This window comes from Ambystoma mexicanum, chromosome 1q (genome assembly GCF_040938575.1).
Source record: "Ambystoma mexicanum isolate Mex_15411 chromosome 1q, UKY_AmexF1_1, whole genome shotgun sequence".
NCBI classification, from domain to species: domain Eukaryota; kingdom Metazoa; phylum Chordata; class Amphibia; order Caudata; family Ambystomatidae; genus Ambystoma; species Ambystoma mexicanum.
In genome coordinates, this window is record NC_090922.1 from 227,272,981 (window position 1) to 227,294,958 (window position 21,978).

Consider the following 21,978-nt stretch of genomic DNA (forward strand, 5'->3'; position numbering starts at 1 on the left):
ACTTCCTGGTGGTAACAGACCAGTGGTCGCGATATCCAGAGGTGGAGCTGGTCGAATCCACGGCCAGTGACCACACCATTTTAGCCATGGAGAAGATGTTCGCCACCCATGGTTTTCCCCTGGAGATATGCTCGGACAACGGAGCACCGTTCAAAGGACAGCAATTTGCTCGGTACTGTGAGGAAAGTGGGATAAAACATTGCAAAGTCACTCCCCTGTGGCCAAGAGCGAACGGAGAAGTAGAACGCTTCATGCGAACGCTCAACAAAGTGTTCCGCATATCGATGAACGGGGGGGAAGAGCTCCGACGCAACCTATTTGACTTTCCCTGAGAATACCGCACAACGTCACACCAGTCCACCGGAGTCGCCCCTATGGAGGCCCTTTTCAGCCGGGTACCAAGAGGACTGTTACCTGAAGTGGAAGGGCGATGTCTGGGAGAGATCGACAACAACCACGTGCGAACGGAGAGGGCCGGTCAGAACGAGAGAGAGACAATATGGCGAGGATTGCCAGGAAAAGAGATTGCGGTGGTAGACATTGTGCTGGTGCGGAATCAGAGACCTGAAGGAAAGCTGTCACTGCCATACGATACACAACCACTGGGAGTGACGCACGTCAAGGGGTCTATGGTCACAGCTGCCAATACACGAGGGACAGTCACCCGGAAGGTATCGTTCTTCAAGCAAATCAGATTGGCAAACACGGAAGAAATCGTCACGCAAGGATCAGGTCCGGATGCAGAAGTGCCACAAAGAAACGATGGACCGCCAGAGACTCCGGGGACACCAGAGACGCCCAATATTGAGGCACGCAGGTACCCGAGCCGGGCGGGGCGCAAGCCGCCGCAGAGGTTCCAGGACTTTATCATGGACCCTGCCTCGTAACACGTGACACACTGTCAGTTGCAGTTTGAATAGAACACTGTTAATTCTAATGTTTGATAATGTTTGTTGTTCAAGGGAAAAGGGAGGGATGTTGCGTAGTGAATACGCCAATGTACGCAGGCACGGGCGGGATCGAGGCTCGCGCATGCGCAGTTGATAATAAAGACAGCCCGCTGGCAGTTGCCGCCGGGGACCCGAGCAAGTCATACGTCTCCGGCGTGGCTCATTACGCGAGTGTGTGAGCGCACGTGCGAATGGCGGCGGGGACCCCCTGGTACACCCCTGCCAACGTAACAGATATGATACTCATGAGAAACGCCAGCGTGCTCAGTCCTCTTCAAGAGAGGGTGCTACGGCAGATGAGAGGCACTGACCTGGTCCCCTTTTGGTGACAATTCACTGCCCTGGGCTGAGAGCAGCCTTCATTCACAACAAGTGCCCGTGCCTGCTCCATCGGCAGGAGCCCATTGCAGGCCGGCAAAACAGACAGAGATTGCAGACAGAGGCGTTTGCCGCTGCGTTATGCAAACGCATGGATTACATGATGCATCTGCATGAGCCATGTTACATGGATCATGCAGCTGCATCATGTAGTATAGGTTTATGGGCAGGAACTGGAATCGGTAAACATTTAGAGACAGATCGCACCTGAAATGGCAGCGCCTGAGCTCAGTCGTTGAGCACTTAGCCGCCAGCAGAGTCAGCACTGCACTGAGGTCGGCCCTTGCGGCCTGGGCTGCGCAGCCTGCGCGTGTCATGTGATGATAGTGATGGGATCATGTGTGCACAGTAGACAGGGCGCACATGTGGGTGGTGCCCCTCACAAATCTACAGGCAAAAGCACCAGCATGGCATGCCTGCCCTGGGCAGAAATTAAATGTTGCAGACAGTAATTCGCGAACCACCCAGGCTGGCTTAGTCTGGCCTGGATGCTCGTTTCCAAGCAAGAAAAGAGGCCCTGTGCCCTGAGGCCTACCGAGGAAAGTCCCGGTGGGCAAGTCCCTGGTGTCCCGGTGGGCCAGTCCAGCACTGAACGATTCCGTTCATTGCTTCTTTCGATCTATGCAGCACACATGGCTGCTTTCCTGTGACAGTGCTTGGTGCATTTCTACTCCACTGTTCAAGGGACATCACCTTTGGAATATCTACTGATGCTCTCGATAAGTCAAACCATTCAAGTCGGCACAATTTCACCTTCTCTTCCCCCAGTTCAGGCATCTTAGGTCTGCAAATCAAAGCCTTCTGGCACGTGGGAATAGGGAGTGCGAATCTTCTCATTGTGAGGAGGCAGGGCATCCAGACTATCACATGGAAGAATGGTGTCCCCAGCAAAGTGAGAGGCACTACCAGGACATCTCTATTGTCCTAATTGCCAAGAGTCAGTGGCAGCTGAGTAGGTTCTATTGTATCCTGAGCAGTCCACAAGGGTCTCCAACCTCTGAACAGAAGAGTGGAGGACATCAAGGAACATTGGTGGCAGACTATGTTTTGATTCCTATGTGGTTTCTGCCACTTTCTGCTTTCTCGCCATCATTGAAGGGTTACCTCAACCAGAAGGACTGCATTAGCTCCTCCAAGAGGGCAGTATCTCATCCCAATGGGCATCCGTATAGCATTTTGAACAAAAAAAACCCGAATTGCAGAGAATTCGGCACTGGCAAAAAGAACAAATTCCCATAATATTGTTCAAGGAGAGCGAGGGTTGCGGGGGTGTCCCCCAGTCCCCATGATCGACATTACGGGACTTCAGGGATGGCAGGGGGTGTCCATAAAAAGGAAAGCGGGGTGCAAAAAAAGTTTACAAAAAAGAAAAGGTCCCTGCGCCACTGGTTCCCATCCATGTAAGGGAAGGGAACTGACGTTGCAGGGGAAATTGGAGTTGGCGGCTCATAGCAAAGTGTGCCACCAAGAGGTAAGAAAGGGGGTGGGAGCTGGTTAAAAGCGTGACATTTTTCTGCAGGGTGATGTTAGAGATTATTTCGATTTCGAACATTTCTAATTCGTAATTTTCCAATTCAAAATATTCGTAATCGAAAATAATCATGGACATCCAGCACAATGAGGCCCATCTCTTCTAACTCCCCACCCACACCAGGCCCAAGTGCTCTATGGGAGGGCACACTCGCAGAGTCTTAATCAGTCCTCAATCCGGGCAGGGAGTGCCCATCCACCTAGCTGCCCCCCCGGCCACTCACCAGATCAGTTGGCAACTGGGAGAAGCCTCGAACGCCAACACAGACGTGACAAAACTCAGACGCCTCTCCTGCTATTGCCTGGGTCCTCATGCCCACAGTGGTCTTAAACTGTGGGACGTGAGGCTCTTCAAAAAGCAGGTAAAGTGACTGCTTTCAGTAGAAAATATAAGCAGATATAGCATCTAGGGGCTTGACAACACTATTTTACTGAATGGGGGTTTCAGCATACAAATGTGTGAATACCACTGACTTCAGAGTCTTGTGGCGGCCATCTTGCACTACCGTCCACAACCTCATTCAAGCACAGGAGTGGGTTTCAGAATAGATTTAATTGATAAATGCCCATGGGTCCCAAAAGCACACAGATGTCCATAAACATTGGCTGCAATAGTGGCAGGAAAACGAATGTTAACAGAATTACCAGGATACATTTGGGATTTGTCGCAGCAAAATGTCAAGGACTGAAAGCCTTCTATGTATTTAATTTCTCTACATGGAAATATTGTACATTTTGTAAATCACCCTCTTGCTTTTCAGGTTTTGGTGTGGTACATAGTTGATTTCACAAAAAGTAAAATAATCCAGGTATTTTATATTTGTCATCACTGATAATCCAGGATGGATTGCAATACAGTATATATTGATCATTAATCACAGGTTACCTCAATTGAATACCTTTGCACAATCCTCTCACACCACTCTTCTATTCAATGAAAGGTTAGTGTGGGTACATAAAGAAACCCAAGAATTGGATTATCCCAATAGGTTTCTTAGAAACAAAGTAAAACAATTAAAATCAGTAATATGATGCTGTACCATGAATATTGTATTGTATTGTAGTAGTCATTTATATAGCGACTTTCCCCATTTGTATGACCTCAACACGCTTTGATGTAGGAACGCCCTCGGGGACCGAAGTCCAGGTATGGGAAAGTTCTAAGAGGAGGCTTAATATGCGTGGGTGCATATGACCAAAATTTGAATTTAGGAGGGCTGGCTAGGCTCCAGTAAGCAACTCATGAGGTCAGGCACGTGGGCGGGTACTGAGGGAGGTCACGACAGAGCTTTAGTTCTGGAGACTCGATATGTACCCAGCTAGAGCGAATTTGTCATAGGTTGTCGCTATATTCTAATGGCAGAGGTGTTGAGGCAAGTCTGGTATTTCAATATGAAACGGTTATGTGACCAGCTAGACCGAATTAGTCATAGTCATAGCTGCATTCTAGAGGGCATGGATGGATAGCCGTGTCTGCGGCAGATGTCCACCGAAGTGGTGCATTTTTCCATACCTTAAACTCAGATGGAGCTTATCTTTGATGTCGCTGTGTCATCCGATCTTCTGTGAGGAAGAAAAAGCCAGTTACCTTCGTAGACCTTTCTAGGTATTATTTTATTTATTTATTTATTTATTGCATTTAATTACACACCCAAACCCTTGGGTATCACAGCGTACAAATATCTTATACAAAACATCTTGGGTTGCTTAAGAATTTGGTTACATTCAAACATGGTTATCTTGCATCTTATTCATACATTATAATATTGAGGTACAGGAAGGGTGGTTATGTTACATAGTACAGTCGGATATTTGCCTTATGCTAGGTGTTAGTATTTAATGAATATCCAGGTTTTTAGTTGTTTCTTGAACTTCTGAAAGGAAATCTCGTTGGTGAAGTGGTTGGGGAGCGAGTTCCAGATGCGTGGGGCTGCTATGGGGAAGCTGGTATTGCCTGCTCGGGAGGTGGTGAAGCGTAGTATGTGGAGGTGTTTGTTGTCGCTGGACCTAAGGGCTCTGGTTGTGTTTTTGCGGGAGATGCTGAGATTGAGGTAGATAGGAGCTGTGTTGAAGATACATTTGTGTGTGATGGTGAGTGTTTTGTGAATGATTTTCGCTTGTACTGGTAGCCAATGGGCATCTCTCCTGTGTTGGGAGATATGTTCTCTTCTGTTTATACCTAGTGCTGCTCTAAGGGCTTTGTTTTGCAGGAGTTGAAGTTTGGCTACTTTTTTTTTGTTGATGTGCCTAGCAATAAAGTGTTGCAATAGTCTAGTTTTGTGATAATAAGGGCTCTGGCTAGTGTTAAGCAGTTTTCAGTGGAAAGGAGGGGTCTGCTGAGCGTTATTAACTTGGCTGTATAGGCCCTGAAGGAGGCTAGTGAGCTGATATGGTTTGCCATGGTGAGGTTGGAATCGAGATGAACTCCTAAGGTTTTGACTTTGTGTGAGATAGTGATGGGAGTGCCATCTATTAGAATGGAGGTGTAATCAGAGGGGAGTTTTCTGAGTCTTGCTGGGGAGCCTACTATAAGAATTACTGTTTTTTCTCCATTGAGGCAGAGACTGTTATTCGCCATTCAGTTTTGGATCAGAGAATACATTTTGTTGATACAGGCTGTATCTTGTTCGAGGTTGCCTGAGATGGGGATAAGTATTTGCGTATCTTCAGCAAAGTTTGTGTAAATTACTCCCATGGCATCTAGAGCCGCAAAGAGTAACTTTGTGTAAGCATTATATAACGCAGGGGAGAGGCAAGAGCCTTGTGGAACTCCCAGTGGAACAAGGATGGGATCGGCTGTATCTTCTCCTAGGGCAACTCTTGAGGTACGGTGTGAGAGGAAGGATTTTATCCAGTTGGTGGCTTTCTTTGAGAAGTGAAAATTGGTGGCTAAGGTAAGGCATAATTTGTTGTGGTCGACTAAGTCAATCGCAGCGGAGAGATCTAACAGTGATAGGATGCCTAGTTTGCCAGAGTCCCTAATGGTGTCCATCTGGTTTTAAAGGTCTAGAAGGGCAGTGTCTGTACTGTGGCTGGGTCGGAATCCAGATTGTCTGTCTCCTAGCAGGTGGTTCTGTTCTAGGTGGGTTTGCACTTAGGAGTAGGTTATTTTATCACTAATTTTAAGGAGGAATGGGACTGTTGTTATGGCTCTATATTTCGTCGGGTTGGCGGGGTCTAGTGTGGGTTTTTTAAGTAGGGGTGTAACCCATGCCGCTTTGACGAATGCTGGTATTTCACTGGATTGAATGATTCATTCACAAAATTAGTGATGGTGGGTAATAGGATGTTGGCGCTGTCTTTAACTACTTTGGACGGGAAGTTATCACCTTTACAATTTGAAGGCTTGAGGGAGGATATGGTTTTAAGGACTTGATCATTTGTGACTTGTTGGAAGTGTAATTCGGGGACGCCCGATCTTGTAGTGGTGATAGAGGTGTGGGGAGAGTGAATTTGTAGACATAAGGAGTTTTTTTAAGCTATTTTGCATTGGAGAGTACTAATATCCATTAGTAGGAAGAACTCTTCTCCTACACTACGGGGTCAACTACGCATCTTCTGCGTGCTTTGAGGGAGAGTTCTGACAAGATGCCACAAGAGATTTCTTCCACTTGGGCTTATTTGGAGAAGTCGGTACCAGGCTGGTTCTCGAGTGAGAGTGTTTATGCCTCTTGTGAGAGGACTATGTGATTTCCTCGGTACCAAGGAGCTTGAGGGCTCAACTGTAGTTGCAGAGGATAAGACTTTGTCTTTCGGTAGCGAAGTACCAGAAGTTTTGCATGCGGAAGCCGACTTGGCTTTATCCGATACAGGGGAATCTGAATGGACAGAGTCAACCTCGGAGGTGAGGGCCTCTTTTCATGAACCCTTGCCTGTTCAGTTTACCGAAGCATTAGAGGGTTTTCCCAGTACGGTCATTATTTTGTCTGGTGTAAATAACTCTTCTGGTACCGGATGGATCTTCTCAGACCCTTTCCCACCTCGAGGTACTAACACTTTCCCACCAGGAAGTACTAGTGCTTTCCCAGCCAGGGGTACTCTCAGGTGAACACACCCAGGGTTTCCCCTTGAACGGTCCCGTGAAGACTCCGGAACTGAGGAGGCAGTCTTCCCTGGGGTACCGAAAGGCCGGTGCCAAAACTCATACCTCACCTGAAGGTACAGTACCCCTCTAACTGATGTCGGCCTCTCTCCTGTTCCGAATGAAGTATTCAGTCGTCTTCGGTACCGGTCCCAACTGTGACATGGAGAGAAGAAGAGTCCACAGAGACCTCAGGTGAATCCCACAGCAAAAGACACAGGTACTCACTAGGTGATGTATACCCAAACAGCTGACGCAGGCATGATGGGGACTGGCTGCAGAGAAATGTTTCCGGCAACGGATGCACTGTTTGAATCCTGTCGCATACGGCATACGTAGAGAGAGGCACCACAAATTGAAAAAATAAAAGTTAAGAACCAATCGCTAGAAAAAATTGATGGACAGCAAAAAGTAACCCCCTGAAAAGTAGGGAGTCACAGCGCAGCCAAATTCTGACCCACCCAGTAGGTGGAAAAACAGGAACTGGGGGTGGAACATTGGTGACGTAGGGGTAAGGTGAGGTCCAGGCGTGCGCAAGGATGCATGCGTGACGTAGGCCCTACCCCTTCAAAAGTTTTTAATGTAACAGCTATCTTTTGCAGCAAGCTTTTCCGGTCCACTTGCGGGTGCAGGCATTCCCAACCAGTTGGGAAGGAGGGAGAGCCAGGGCAACAGAGAAATATATGTATATTTTCCATTTGAGCCAAGTCACATATTTCACGAAGCCACCTAGTAGCCATCTAGTAGCCATCGCTGGAAGTTGACCTCCAGTTCTTAACCACATCAGCGAGGCATTGTGGGTGGGCAAATTAGCCCAAATTCAAATCTTTTTTTACATGAAGTTGTCTTTGTCTTAGACAGCAGTTCTCCTTTATACATAGCTTAATCAACCCAAGGCATACATTTTGCAAGGCTGCCAGGACATCTGCATACCTGGTTTCCCCCGTATTAGTCCTGGCAGTTTCGTGGTTGGAGCATTCAGCCATGTTTTCAGAACACCAATAAAGTTATGGTGGGTTTAAAAGACCTGAAAAGAATGTTCTCGAACATTTGTTAAGCTTGTGAACATCACTGCAATGTCCCTGAATGCCTGAGATGTTCATGGGCATCTGTTTTTTGCCCTTTTATGTATGTATTCTACTCCATACTCACCACCCCTCACCTCCCCCAAGTGTTTTTCATTCATAAGACAGGTGTAATGTTGTGTTTTATAATATGTTTTCGGTCAACTGGTGTTCTTCGTAAATACAACAGGTTTTGATGCATGTCATGTTTCCAAATTGACCAACCAGTGCCTTTACAAAATGTCTGTGAAGGTTATTTGCCTCTCTGATTTGTTCAGACGTGTCCGTGGACACTAAATCAGGAAGTGAATCTGCAGAGCGGACCATGATATCACTAATGTCTTTACGTAGTTTCTGGGCATTTAAAAACAAATCTGCTGGACGGATCAACACCAAATTTGCAAAACCATGCTTTCTGGACCAGGCCGCTACTCCTCGCATATATTTGGTACAAATCCATCCAGCAGTTAGGGCTGCAGCTTTGTGTGAAACATGTGTTCCCATTTAAGTCTATCTGGATATTCAACATTTTAGGGACCCTCCTACAACTTTGCCCGGCCCTTGAAGAAACCGCACCAAACTCTCCAAACAAATGTAGAGTTGAGTCTATATTGTTGGTGTAAAATTCCTGGGCATTTGTTGAACGGCGGCAAAATTATAAGCCACACAAAAACTGGCTTTCTTATAGGAAAGCCAATTTAACCATAACTAAAAGGTTGCTATCGCTGACCCTGTAATACATCTGAATATATACATATGAAATCTTTCTAAAAGAGTATGGAACCCACATTTTGACTTAGTGTCCTGTGTGGTATATAACAAGGACTAATCCACCGGGCTGGTCCACTAAGATGACTTTGGCTCTTCGCAAAGTGTTCCATAATTCCCATTACCTTTAAATGAGTAAACAGCAATCTTAAAGCAATCTTCGAAAATTGCAGAAGGGACCTTAGGAAGGAACTCCGGAGGAGCAGGGCGGCGAGAGGAGGCATTTATTCCTTTAAATACTGCATCTGTGGTTCTTTGACTTCAATCATCTGTGGGCTTGACTTCCAGACATCAGGGGAAACAACGGAGCTTCCTGTGACTGTTTCTGCAATAAGGATATTTTACTTAGTGTTGATGGGAGTGAGAAACCTTTCTTTAAAAGGTTTTGAAAATATCATTTCTTGGTGGTCAATGACACCTATTCCCTAGTAAACACCTTTTGGACTTTCGATATAGATTACATGTATTTTAAAAAGGGCAATCATGTTAGTGATAGGCCAGAAATGAATATTATGACATTTTGAGACAATTTCATATTGGAGGATGTTGGCAACAGGAAAAATACTACCACAGCTTAGGGCACACCGAAACCTTTACTATGAGTGTTTACTGGTGTAAAATGAAACTACTAGTGATGAGGAGGATAAAGCTAAAGGCAAGACCTCAGCTGGGAAAGTACAAGGTAACCCTGTTAGCTGCACTGAGCTGCATGTGTTTGCTCATTCTTCAAATCACTTCTGCTCAGAGCAGGGCGTGTGTAGACCAGAGTTTTAGTACTGAGGTTTACTCCGTCGATGGGGACGTCATCATTGGGGGTCTCTTTCCAATCCACTACCAAAGAAATGCACCAGGCGATGACTTCAGAGAGCCGCCAGATCCCCTGCCCTGCGGAAGGTAAGAGCCTATCTGTGTTATATTCACCTTTTCTTGTACATAATCATCTGTATTTGAGGATTGTATCCACGTAAAAGAATGAATAGTACAAATAATACATTGGTTAAAAGATATGATGTGCCTTAAATTAAGATGCAATGCATTAACACAGGAGAGCACGATGAAATCATAAGAAAATGGGGTATTGGTTCGAATAAATTCCTGTCCCTTTATTAAAACCATAATATTGCACAACTAATACAGTATCTGATTAATAGTTTACATAAATTAAACAACATCCCCAGCTTATAGCCCTGGCATAGATGGCATAACAAATGCATTCCTAATGTGGATTGCTTTGCAGGTGTAAAGTGCACGTGCATAACCCAATTGTTTATCAGTTGCAGGTAGGGCGTAAACAGAAATTGCACAGTAGTCACAAATCCCTTTATTAGACACCGCAGGGCATACATTTTTAGTGCTTTACATCAAGAAAAGAGGACAGAAAGAAAGAACATGCAAACCTGTTTTCACAGAGGTATTATCACACAGGCATTTACATTGGTAGGAATCCATCTTATGCCGTTTCCTTTTAGCACCATGGAGGGGATCGCTGGCCAATCAGAAAGATCGGAACATGGGCTGTATTCACTGGCATAGATCTGCATTCCAAGCAGCGTGAGGGCCACTCTGCCTGCACACCCTATGCACTGTTTGTCCTCGCTCTACACCCCTTAGCACCCACTGAGACCACACAGAGATTCTATGGTTGTGTTCAAATTAAAATAAAGATACCTACTGGTGCTGCCTGACTGTGCCCTGAATCTCCAAAGTCTGTTTTCCTTGTTGATGATGTCATGGTCATCAACAAGGAAATTGGACTTTAGAAATACATTGCGACATCAGGAAGCACCTGTACGATTTCATGTTTTAATGCAAACGTGAATACTGAAAAGAGCAGGAATACTCTAACCTCTGGACCAGAGTATTATAGTACCATCAAAAACAGAAAAAAAGGGCGTGTTTATGTTAAGACGGATTTCTGAACTCTGTCCTGGTGGCGCAGAAGTTCAGAAGGCCAACCTAATTACTTGGAACAGGGTAACCTCTGGGCGAGCCAGACCAATCAAGGCAGCGATCGCGGCGGTCAAGACTAGGTCTCAAGAGGGGTGAGGGTGACTGAAAGCCCGCAATGAGCACACAAAGCAAGAGCGCTTACAAACTACTCCAAACAGTTGTTATATCAAAAATATATACACATTTATTTTAAGGCCTTTAAAATAATGACCGCAGCGAGAAAATCACAATATCACAATATTAAGCCAACACATACCATATCAACACAATATATATACAAATACGACAGTCGCAAGCGTTATATGCACGAAATGTGTAGTCCACCTGAAAGGGAAGGAAAACAGGCAGTGCGATAATGCTTTAGACTCAGTTCGCCTTCAGAGGCACCTAACTAGATGGAAGTCCGAGCCCTGCGAAGAGTGGAGCCTTGTGCTCAAAGTACCTGCACACGCTGGTGCCAACGGGCAAAAGGAGAAGCTCTTCGGAGGAAGTCAGGCAGTTCGGGTTAGTGCACAACAGAAGAAGAACAGGTTCCGCGACTCAAGCGCAGGCTCCACAGTGAGCAGAAGCAGAGCGCGAGTACGGACAAAAGGTGCTGTTTTTACACAGCGGGGAAAAGAAATGGGCTACTGCAGGAGGGCGACCAGATCCTAGCTATACTACTCACCGGTCCCCGATGCAAGCAGACCCAGGCTTCTCCACGTTAGTTTCAGCAGCTGGCAGGTTCAGAAGAGCCGGGAATGCCTCGTCGTCGTGTAGAGAAAAAAGACGTCCCAATCGAAGAAACCTGCACAGTTTTGTCACCACCGCAGGGCAACGGAGCGGCCGTGTGTATCTGAGCCAAATGTACACTACTCACTTCAGACTTGGGAACGCCAAGTGTACGAAGCATGTGAGAGTGACCAGGACTCGAAATACAACACAATCTGGCGGCGGTTACAGAGCAGGACTCCCGTGTAAGCTGGTCAGTCAACTGGATGGCCCAGAGGCGCTTCCGAAGGCTTACTGGCAGGAGATGATGAAGTCGCCGAGAATAGCTGTTACTGCTATTCCAAAGGTCGAAGCACCAGTACAGGCCTTCTGGTTCGATCAAAGGAGGAAGGGGTTTCACAGGACGACAGCAGTGCAAAGGAGGAGTCCTTCAGCGGGTCACCAGCGATTCCTCGGTCCAGCCTCTTGGTTGCAGGATACTTGGCTCCTGTATTCCTTTGTTCGTGAGAACTCAGGCGATCGACATGGTAGTGGTGTTTCCAGCCTCCTCTTATCCACGGTTCCCTTTGCGCCAAAACGGAGGGGACCCAATGGGAGATCCGCTCATCAACACTCACACCATTCGTGGACCAATCACGGACCACGGTGGTCCCAGGCATTCACACCACCCTAGACTCTCTGGCACCCAGGATGTGTATTGGGACCAGACATCCCAGCCCACACCCTGGAGGCACACAAAACACATATAGAATCCCGCGAAAGCATCCGTGTTTCGCGGGAAAGTACATGCCCAAATAAGGAAGGCCCCGGGTCGGCTCGACCTGGGGAAGGTGAAGGGAGCAAGACGGTCAGCGGACAGGACGAAGGAGCCTCGTGGTCTGGCCATTTTGGGAGCCAGGCCACCATTTTGGGTTAGGCGCAGAAAACGCGCTTAGAACGCCAAAAGGAGCTCAAAATACAAAGAAACGATCGCTGCCACCATTCCCGTCCCTGAATAACTTGCACCGATCAAATACAATCCTAAACGAGTATCTAGGGCCTGTAGAAGGCTAGAGACCCAAGAGAGCTGTAACTTAGCTTACAGTGCCCTCTTGTGTCATGTTGCACTAAAGCCGCAACATGATAAAAGAAACTACGGGAAACAGCGTTCCCCGGTACTGACTGTCTTAAGGGCATGTCAGTTTCCCCGTAAGAAAAGGAGCGAAAGCCCAGAGGAGTGCGGCAGAAGGCTGCACTTCTCTGGCAAAGTCAAGAACAAGGTGAAAAACAACAGCAAAAAGTTTAGGGGTTGCCACATGGAAGGAAAATTACCTACAATTACGAAATCTTTCCTAACAGTTTATGACAACTTATCAAAATGTATTTAAATGATACATGAATTAGAAAAATAGTGAATCAATCACAAATCATTAAACACTTCATAATTTCAAAACACAGCAAGACAGCAACAATTTTCAAAAAGTTGGCTAAAAAGAGAGAAATAACCACACTTATCACTCATAGTGCAACATTCAAACAAAGCACAACACACAGTGGCATTCATTCAAGCAAGGATTACTAAAAGACAAAAAAAACTGTAAACATATGAGGAGAATAACATTTCATGAATTCTCCCCAGGGCTAAACTCATTATTTTAGTATTTAAACAGTAATAGAAATTATTAAAACACAATCTATCAAAAAAGGTGGATCACAACAGAAAAATTCAAGTATCACATCCCTTTGGGGTATTCTCAACGGGTTTCGATGTGGAGGTTTGGTTGTAACAACGTCTTCATCAGGAGGGAGATGTAACCATACTGCAAAAGATAAGGACATAGCCATATAATATTGCACAAAAGACCTATTTGGACACATGCTGCCTAGGCAAAAGAAGATGATTGGACTAAAGCCCTAATTTTAACAAAAGTATATAAGGATGCCTGATATATAGAGTAAATTACATATGCAAGCGTGCACAATCCACAGAAATAGAACCCAGAGCACAGGGTAAGTGAGGCCCAAACTGAAACCGTGCTGAGTGATGACGGACCGACACCACCAGTCTGAAGCTGCAAAAGTGCCAAGGTGCAAAAATAGTGCAAAGTGAATTGTTTTCCACAAATAAAAACAAAAGTGAGCTGCTTTTCACAAGCTGGCAGACTGACCTTAAATGCATGGACTGCTGTATGCAACAAGTGCATGGAAGGAGAAAAAGTAGCCACACAGTAAGGCTACGGCTTGTACCACCACTTTTTATCACAAGACCTGAAAAAGACCAAGGCCCAAGAATAGACATCATGCCCAGGCGAGCCTAATATGCAATTGGATTCCATTAAAGGAACAGAAGCTCACCTTAAAATGGACTCGACCATGAGGGGTCTATACTAGAACTGATGGGATTCCAAGGAGGTAAATACTTGAAGGCCACAGATGTAAGAAAGGGGGATCGCTGAAGTAAGCCGAAGTTAGCTGGCTGCAAATCAAGAAACCGAAAACAACAGTTAGCAATCAAAAACAATTGCTGTTGATAAAACAATTGTTTCTAATATACACCCAGAGACCTCACGATGGGTTGTTGGCAAACGTGCCCTTATCACCTACGTGTCAACTCCATGGGTGCTAATGGCAATGTTATGCTCAGCGGCGATCCGATAGGGCTGGTAACGGCACTGCCACCCAAGTTAAGGGTCCGAGTGAAGCAAGGTTTGGCTGTCTCCTTCGGTCATATCGCCTCAATACAACTAGGTAGTTGTGATAAATGTATGCATATTCTCTTAAGAACGGATCTAACTGGCTGAAGAAAATCAATTCAGGCAAAATTCAATCTCTGCAAAGGATTTAAGTGATAAATAAGAAATGACGGCAAACCTTTTTAAATTCCTTCTCTTCACTTTCTATTTTTACTCTGTGATGTCCTGTTTTCATCATTATTCTCTTTGCCATAACAGGGACTGCACCTGGATCTGTAACACGATGACCCAAACCTCGCTTTGCAAACTCAGTTTCTATAAATCTCAACCGAAAAACATGCATATGACAAATTGCTGTTTGTGATGTCATGATGCTTTGATGTGAACTCTGGATTCAACCAAATTCTTATGCGTTGTTGAATCAATTTCAGTTTGCAACAAGGAACACAGTCAGTGTATGTTCCTTGCCATGCAAGGAAACAACCCAACACAGTATTCCCGGTGGAAGAAATGAAACCTCACAGAAACGGTTCTTGTGAGTTGGTAGGATAAAACACTTCATTCACTCAGTTCCTTCTCCTGACATCTCTCACTTGCCCACCTTCGCTCCCTCTAGTCACGTGTTATCATGTCCCACTCTCACATCCTCGTCAAAGATATGTGCTGAGTCCCTCTGCGCTCACGTTTCTACAGTGAATTCTGGGCCCTGCCATCTTGTAATCGCTATACCTTGTGGGCTTGCTCACTTTCCAGTGCCAACAAAATGTCGGCCTTTCTACCCCTTTCTAGCGTCTTATTTCATAGTGGTACATATCTCCATTTTGATTTCACAATTCCCCCCTTTTGTTCTTTGAGCTCAACCCTCCATCCACCAAAATTCCTGACGTCCTAACATTCCATTTTGTTATGTAATTCGTTTTTCTAGCCCTAACTAGCTCAATGAGATTTTACTTAATTTTACTCACCCTACCTACACATAGTTTGCTAAATTAAATTCTAAATAATTGTTATGCACATAATATGCTTAATTTCATCTTCAATACTTGGAGAAAACTTGCCATCATTATAAAACCTCTTTATTTCAGTGCATTCAGTATCTGGTTGCTTGTGGACATATACTAACAACAACCATGTAGGATAACAATTATAATTCATATTCATAAAACGGCCTATTAGGAATGTTTCGGGTTGACTGATGATATCACTCAGAGTGCATAGGGTGGTAGTTCTCATTGTTGTCTGAAAATGATGCTTTTCTGTGTCCTATGTGATCCACAGTACATTTCTTTATCTTTATAAATCTGAGGTCTTCCCTGTCTCTGGTAGTAGCTCGGGTAGATTTTGCAAGGCCTCTGGTGCTGGGGTGGTCAATTCTAATGATATATATATATCTTGTACATTCTCCTCTGACCCTTTCTGCTGTCCAATATAAAATCTGTTATTTGAACCTGGTGTTTATTGTGAGGTGGATTCCGTGTGTGACGTTATCATTAATCCCTTAAATGCCACTCGTCCTTTTTGCATAGACTTGCATAATAGCCTGGCACTTACCTTGACACTACATGAATGTCTTTTCATATAGGGAAAACATGGACCTTTTAGTTCCCAACACATCCCACTGCCAACTGTTGCGGTCTCACCTGGACTCCATACTTTGATACACAGCAGCTGTGGATTTTCATTGGCCAGAATTCCCGCTCTTTGCCCACTCCCCACCAGGTATCAGTGTTACCCCACTTATGACAAGTCATCTAGGCCCATCTGAAGTCTTAATCTCTGAGACATTACAGCGTCCCCATATAAACCCTGCCTAAAGTCCTGGCAGTTGGTGGCGGCCGTACTCCGGTGACAAACCTGCATGCTTTAAATGCACGGCCATCTGCAGTATTTCCAGAGAGAGCCCGTGGCCACAGGGAAGGTGGCATTCCGGAGTCATTTGTCAGAGCCGTCAGCCATGTTGGGTGTAAAATATTATCACAGATTGTTGGCAAGGGTTCATTCGAGAACTCTGCACCTTGGTCAATCTATGTCCCACTCAGGCTGTTCACTTGCAGAAGTGATCTTCAGAACCAAGTTCACCAACACTTGCTGGCCCATTAGTCACTTGTGCCGCAATAATGAGGACCATTGCCTTTTCCAGTCAGCGTCATTTGTCCCCATGGCATTGGCCTTTCTTGCCGTTCCATGGTGCAATAAGAGGTTTATCACCATGCCATACACGCCCCTTTAAATCTCTGTTCCTGCTTTTTACGGTCAATGCTCTCTGATGAGCCAGGTGAATAGCCGCACCCTCTCATCAAGTGGGGAAATGGAAGATTATCTGGAATGCTGACAGAGGTAGGGAGAACTTGACTGCCCCCGGACACGCGTTTAATAGGATCCATCTATGTCCTGTGATATCTTCCTGGACAGGTGTTGCATATCACAGTTGTTGAGCTGCTACAGTAGCCGGACCATGAACATAGGTAAGATCCAGAGTATGAGAGGCAGAATTTTTACAACATGTGCAAGTCACATTAGAAAAGAGGATTATTTCATCACAAGAGATTCTGAGGTAGTCAGCACATTCCCTTGCAGCACAATTGCCATTGAATAACAGATGTGCTGTCAGAAAGCCACAGGCTCCTTCTTCATCACCAGTCTCACAATACCCAAATGATACCATCATCCCTAATTCTTCAGAACTCGTCTAGGTTGGGTCTCACGTGTGAAATCATAAACATCAGTCAGTACTTTACCATGCGTGTGCCACTTGATCACTCTTTGGTATCTATAAGGCATTCGTACAATGTAAGGTCAGCCCACCCATGGACAAGTGCTTCAGCCATTTCATCTGCTTTGTACACACCATGGCAGATTTGGAGGGGTACCAGCGGTAAAGACTGTATATGAGGCCGATTTAGGTATTTTACGGGTAGATCCAGATAACATCTTCTGGGAATGTTCATCAGAAACCCAATTAGGAAAGTGCAAAGCATTCTGGGGGATATTGACTAACAATGCATTCAGTTGCAACAGCGATAAACCTACATTATAATGTAATCCACAAAACCATCAGGCAATTTCCCAATGTCCACCTTGCCACAGAACAGCCCTACTTTTCCACCACCATGGCAAGTTCTGCTTATCCTTTGCCCTGACTATGTCTGTGGCCTTAACAGTTTGATAATGCCTTGCAAGATAAGTCTTTGCATTTTGTACGATTATTTGAAAGCATTTGCCTGACTCGTTGTACTTGGAAATCTTCGCAGTTCAAGTAGTGACCTGTAATACAAGCAGAGCACATATTAGGGAGCTAGTACCTTCTTGCAGTGTGCAAGGTGTTTTAAGGTGAGTCCTTCTGGACATGCTGTTGCTGTACTGGTGGTTGGGAAACCGGACAAGATCCTTTGAACGGCGCTGCCGTAGCAGTCTTGCGCTGCTGTGCCCTGATGGTCATTCAGGGACAGATTCGATTGCCTCGATCCCTTTGTCGGTGCTTCTTTGACCAGTCAGTGGGCGGATCTGACACATGTCATTAGTGCATGGAATGATCATATCAAGTAATAATGTCAGGTAATGTTGCCCCCGTTTTAAAGCTAGCGGCAGGGATGCCTGGCGGCAGATTGGACGAGCCATGAGTATTTCACGTCTGCTTAAGCAGGTTTCTCTATGAAGCATGGTTTGCATACTCCTGGCGGATGGTGAGAGTGCACCTGGCCATTAAATGTGTGTCTGTGCAGACTATGGACGATTTGTTTTTCAAAATCCCATTCTGTTGTTGCACTGCCCCTGCTGAGGGAGGGTGGTGTGGGCACTGGAGCTGCAGGATGTTTCTTAACTACTTCCCACTGCCCTTATATAGGCTCACACGGGCTCCAAATCTGGGCACAACACTCTTGATGAATGTCTTCAGAAGTGCTTTTGAGTCAGCTCCCTTACAGGGGTGGGCTGCTACTCATCCTGAAAACATGTCCACCACAGGCAAGTATCCAGAAACGTTCTGAAACATCAATCAAGGGTTTCCTTGGAAACATTCCTCTTATAGACAACCAACAAGGGTGTACAGGAAGTTGCACATTTCCTCCTACTCCAAAGGGCAAGGGCCTCATGCGTACGACAGAGCGTTAAAAAAGTGGTGGTAACGGAATTACCACCACTCTTCCCACTCCCCCATACTTCAAGTTTGGTCTTGGAGTGAGGGATTTACCTCCAGCTCCTCCTGCTTTACGCTGAAAAGTCCGCAAAATCGGCCGAATTACCGCTGGTGGTAATTCCACCGAAATGCCTTTGGACTCCAATGGACTCCTTAAAATTATGAGTAACTCTGCCTACCACCACTTGGTCTGGCAGTAAATCCGCCAGACCAAGTTGTGGCAACAGTAAATCCATTCGGCGGTATCCCAGCAGATTTACTGCCGGAATAAAAGCTGCAACACTAACAACCGGTGTGAATGACAACTCCCAGTGGTGCGCAGTGGTTCGCTGTGGACCTTAGGGCACTGCACTGCTCTGGTACCGGGTTTCTCCTGGGCACCCCATGGCACCTACCAAGACAATGAAGCAGTAATTGAGGGATCTGGGCGTGGCGCAGATGCGGTCCTCTGGAAGGTGTTTTGATTTGATTTGATTTGATTTTATTTATAAAGCGCAAAAAAACAGGCCCAGGGGCAACCGGGTGCATACTCTTAAACATGTTACAAAAAGCAGTAGTTACAGAAGTTACAAAAATATACAGCATATATACATGTACATACTCTTAAACATGTTACAAAAAGCAGTAGTTACAGTGAGTTACAAAAATATACAGCATATATACATGTACCGAAGGGTACCATTAACAGCGTATAATACAGGGACAGAGCAGAGAGAAAATGTATATTCAGTTCTGTACCCCACATGGAGTCTGGACTGAGTCAAGGTCTCATGAGACTTGGGAGAGCAGCCATGTTTTAGCATTGTTCTTGAAGGAGTGGAATGATGGTTCAATTCTGATAGGTCTGGGCAAGGTGTTCCAGAGTTTGGAGGCCAGGACCGGGAAGCTCACCCCACCCGCTTTTTGGAGTTTGCATCTAGGCACGATGAGGCTGTGAGTTTGGGCTGCTCTGGTAGGTCGAGTGGAGGTGTGGCGTGAGAAGCGAGTGGACAGGTAAGCTGGGGCGTTGTTGTTCAGACATTTGTGAGTCAAAGCTAGGGTTTTCAGGGCAATTCTCTGTTTTACCGGGAGCCAGCGTAAGTCGAATCTGACGGAGGAGATATGAGAGCTTCTCGGGATGTTTAAGGCTGCCCTTAAAGCATTATTTTGTACAGTTTGCAATTTATTAAGTTTAGACTGACTGGTCCCTAGGTAGAGAGCACTAGAGTAGTCGATTTTGGCCATAACAAGAGTTCTGGCGAGTGTGATACAGTTGGTGGAGTTTAGGAAGGGTCTACAGGCAGTGATAAGTTTGCAGATATAGGCCGAAACTGACCTAACTGCATTTATTTGTCTTTTCAGAGAAAGCGAGGAGTCAAGATAGACCCCTAGCGTCTTAGTATCTTTGGAGACTTTAATGTCATTGCCATCAATAATGAAGGACTTGTAGGTCTGGTCTAGTTTGTTGAGCCGATGATTTGATCCTAAGAGTAAGAGCTCAGTCTTATCATTGTTAAGGCAAAGTTCGTGCTGTGCCATCCTGGCCTGGATGACCGAGTAAACATCGTTAAGGGCTTTGGTGTCAGCTGTGTAGTCTCCTGTGATAGGGATGAGTATCTGGGTGTCGTCCGCGTAGTTAGTGTAGGAGACACCCAGATAGTCAAGCACATCGAAGATGGGCTTGGTGAATATGTTATACAACGTAGGGGATACACACGAGCCTTGAGGAACGCCACAGTGAATGGGGGAGGGATCCGCTGATGCCAGCGGTGAGAAGACCCTCATGGATCTATTGCTCAGGAATGAGTGGATCCAGGCATTGGCAGAGTCGGAGAAGTGGGCTGCGGATTTGAGATGCTGGCAGAGTATTTGGTGGTTGACCAGATCAAAAGCCGCGGAGAGATCGAGGAGAAGGAGAAGAGCCAGCTTCCCATTGTCCTTCAGTGACTCTATCTGAGTTTTCAAGTCGTTCAGAGCTGACTCCGTGCCATGTTTAGGGCGGAACCCAGATTGTCTTAAGCCCAGGAGATTGTTTAGTTCGAGGTAATCCTGAATCTGCAGGTAGGCTGCACGGTCCAGGATCTTGAGCAGGAATGGGACCGTAGTGATAGGTCTGAAGTTAGTTGGGATATTAGAGTCAAGGGAGGGTTTTTTGAGGAGTGGGATAACCCATGCATCCTTTAGGTTGTCGGGGACAATACCCGTCTTGAAAGAAGCATTTATGAATGCTGTAATGAACGGGGCTAGCTCATGAGATGCTTCTTTGATAATAGGTGCTGGGCAGGGGTCGCCTTGGCAATTGGGAGGTTTTAAATTGTTTATGGTGTTTTCTACTTCGAGAGTAGTGAGTGGGGAGAAGGAGACAGGTTTATGCGGATAGGTTAAATGTGTATTAAGTGTAGGTGTGGTCGGTGGTTGGTCAAGCTGTAGGGATTTCTGTTTGTCCCTGATTTTAGATTGGAGGGTAGCAATTTTACCCAGGAGTGCTGACTGAATATTGTTGTCTTTTGAGCAAGAGTCAGGGGGGGGCTGCAGGTGTCTCGAGTTCCTTAAGGATATTAAAGAGTTCCTTAGTATCGGACTGGGCTGACATAATGCGGTTATTATAAGAATCTTTTTTTGCCTGGAGTACAGCTTCTTTATAGTTAAGGGTGGCTATCAGAAGACTGTCCTTGTGGGCGTCGGAGTGGTGACTTCTCCAGCGTGACTCTGCTGAGCGTTTCTCTTTGCGTAACACTCTAAGCTCGGGATTAAACCATGAGTTAAGGTGTGCTCGTTGTTTGGGTTTCCTCAGTTTGAGCGGGGCGATAGAGATGATGGTTGCAAGCAGTGACTGGTTATACATGTCGGCTAGGTTGGTGGGGTCTGAGCAAGTGTCAGGAGCGTTATTTAGTGTGGGAAGGATAAGGGGGAGTATTTTTTCTGTTGTAATGTTCTTTTTATTTCTAGTGAGGGTGGCTGGGGAGTCCAAAGGCCTGGGTGGTGGGGCTGCTTCAATGCTGAAAGTGATGACATGGTGGTCAGACCACAAGCAAGGGGCTTTGGAGATTACGCTAATATTGCAATTGGTGTCACTCAGCCAGTCAAGGGATCGCCCTTTAATGTGGGTGGGTTTCTGTATGTGGTGAGTGAAACCTAAATCTGTTAAGGTATTAGCTAGGTCGAGGGCCGCAGGATCATTAGGGTCTTGGTGTCCTAGATTGAGGTCGCCAAGAATGATGGTTTGGGAGTTGGATTTAGCATTGTTGAGTACTAACGTAGAGATATCATCCACAAATGATGTGGGTGGACCAGGGGGTCTGTATATTAGGTGGATGGTAGCCGTTTGGTTAGCTGAGAGTCCAAGCTTGACAGAGAGTAACTCTGCAGTTTCCACCTTAGTGCTTGGGATGGTTCTAAGTCCTAATGAGTTTCTAGCGATGAAAGCAATTCCTCCACCTCTCGAGGTGCGATCACATCTGATGATGGAGTAATCAGTGGGGATGGACAATGAGAGTGCCGGGCCGGAAGCTGCGTGCAGCCAGGTCTCGGTGATGGCGATGAAGTCGTGTTCCTGAGTTTTGATAAGATCAGCAATGTCCAGAGCGTGCGCAGCTAGGGATCTTGCGTTGATCAGGGCAGCTTTAATTAAACCAACGTTGCTTGATGAAGCTGTGATGGTTTGAGTGTGATGGGGCGTGGGTTAGGTGGCCGTTTGAGGAGGCGGGCTGTGCGTATGAGTTTTGAGGTATGAACTCAGGTACATGGGGTGTCCCTTCTT

At 45.9% G+C, this 21,978-nt stretch overlaps 1 protein-coding gene across 1 annotated transcript in view; it reads left to right on the top strand.

Annotated features, from left to right (window-relative positions):
* Positions 1 to 374: 374 nt before the first annotated feature.
* LOC138554586 (vomeronasal type-2 receptor 1-like) overlaps positions 375 to 21,978 on the top strand; it is a 230,367-nt gene continuing 208,763 nt past the window's right edge. The window contains exon 1 of the mRNA XM_069642596.1: positions 375 to 817. Coding sequence (XP_069498697.1) covers positions 375 to 817 — 443 coding nt within the window. The remainder of the gene's footprint in view (positions 818 to 21,978) is intronic.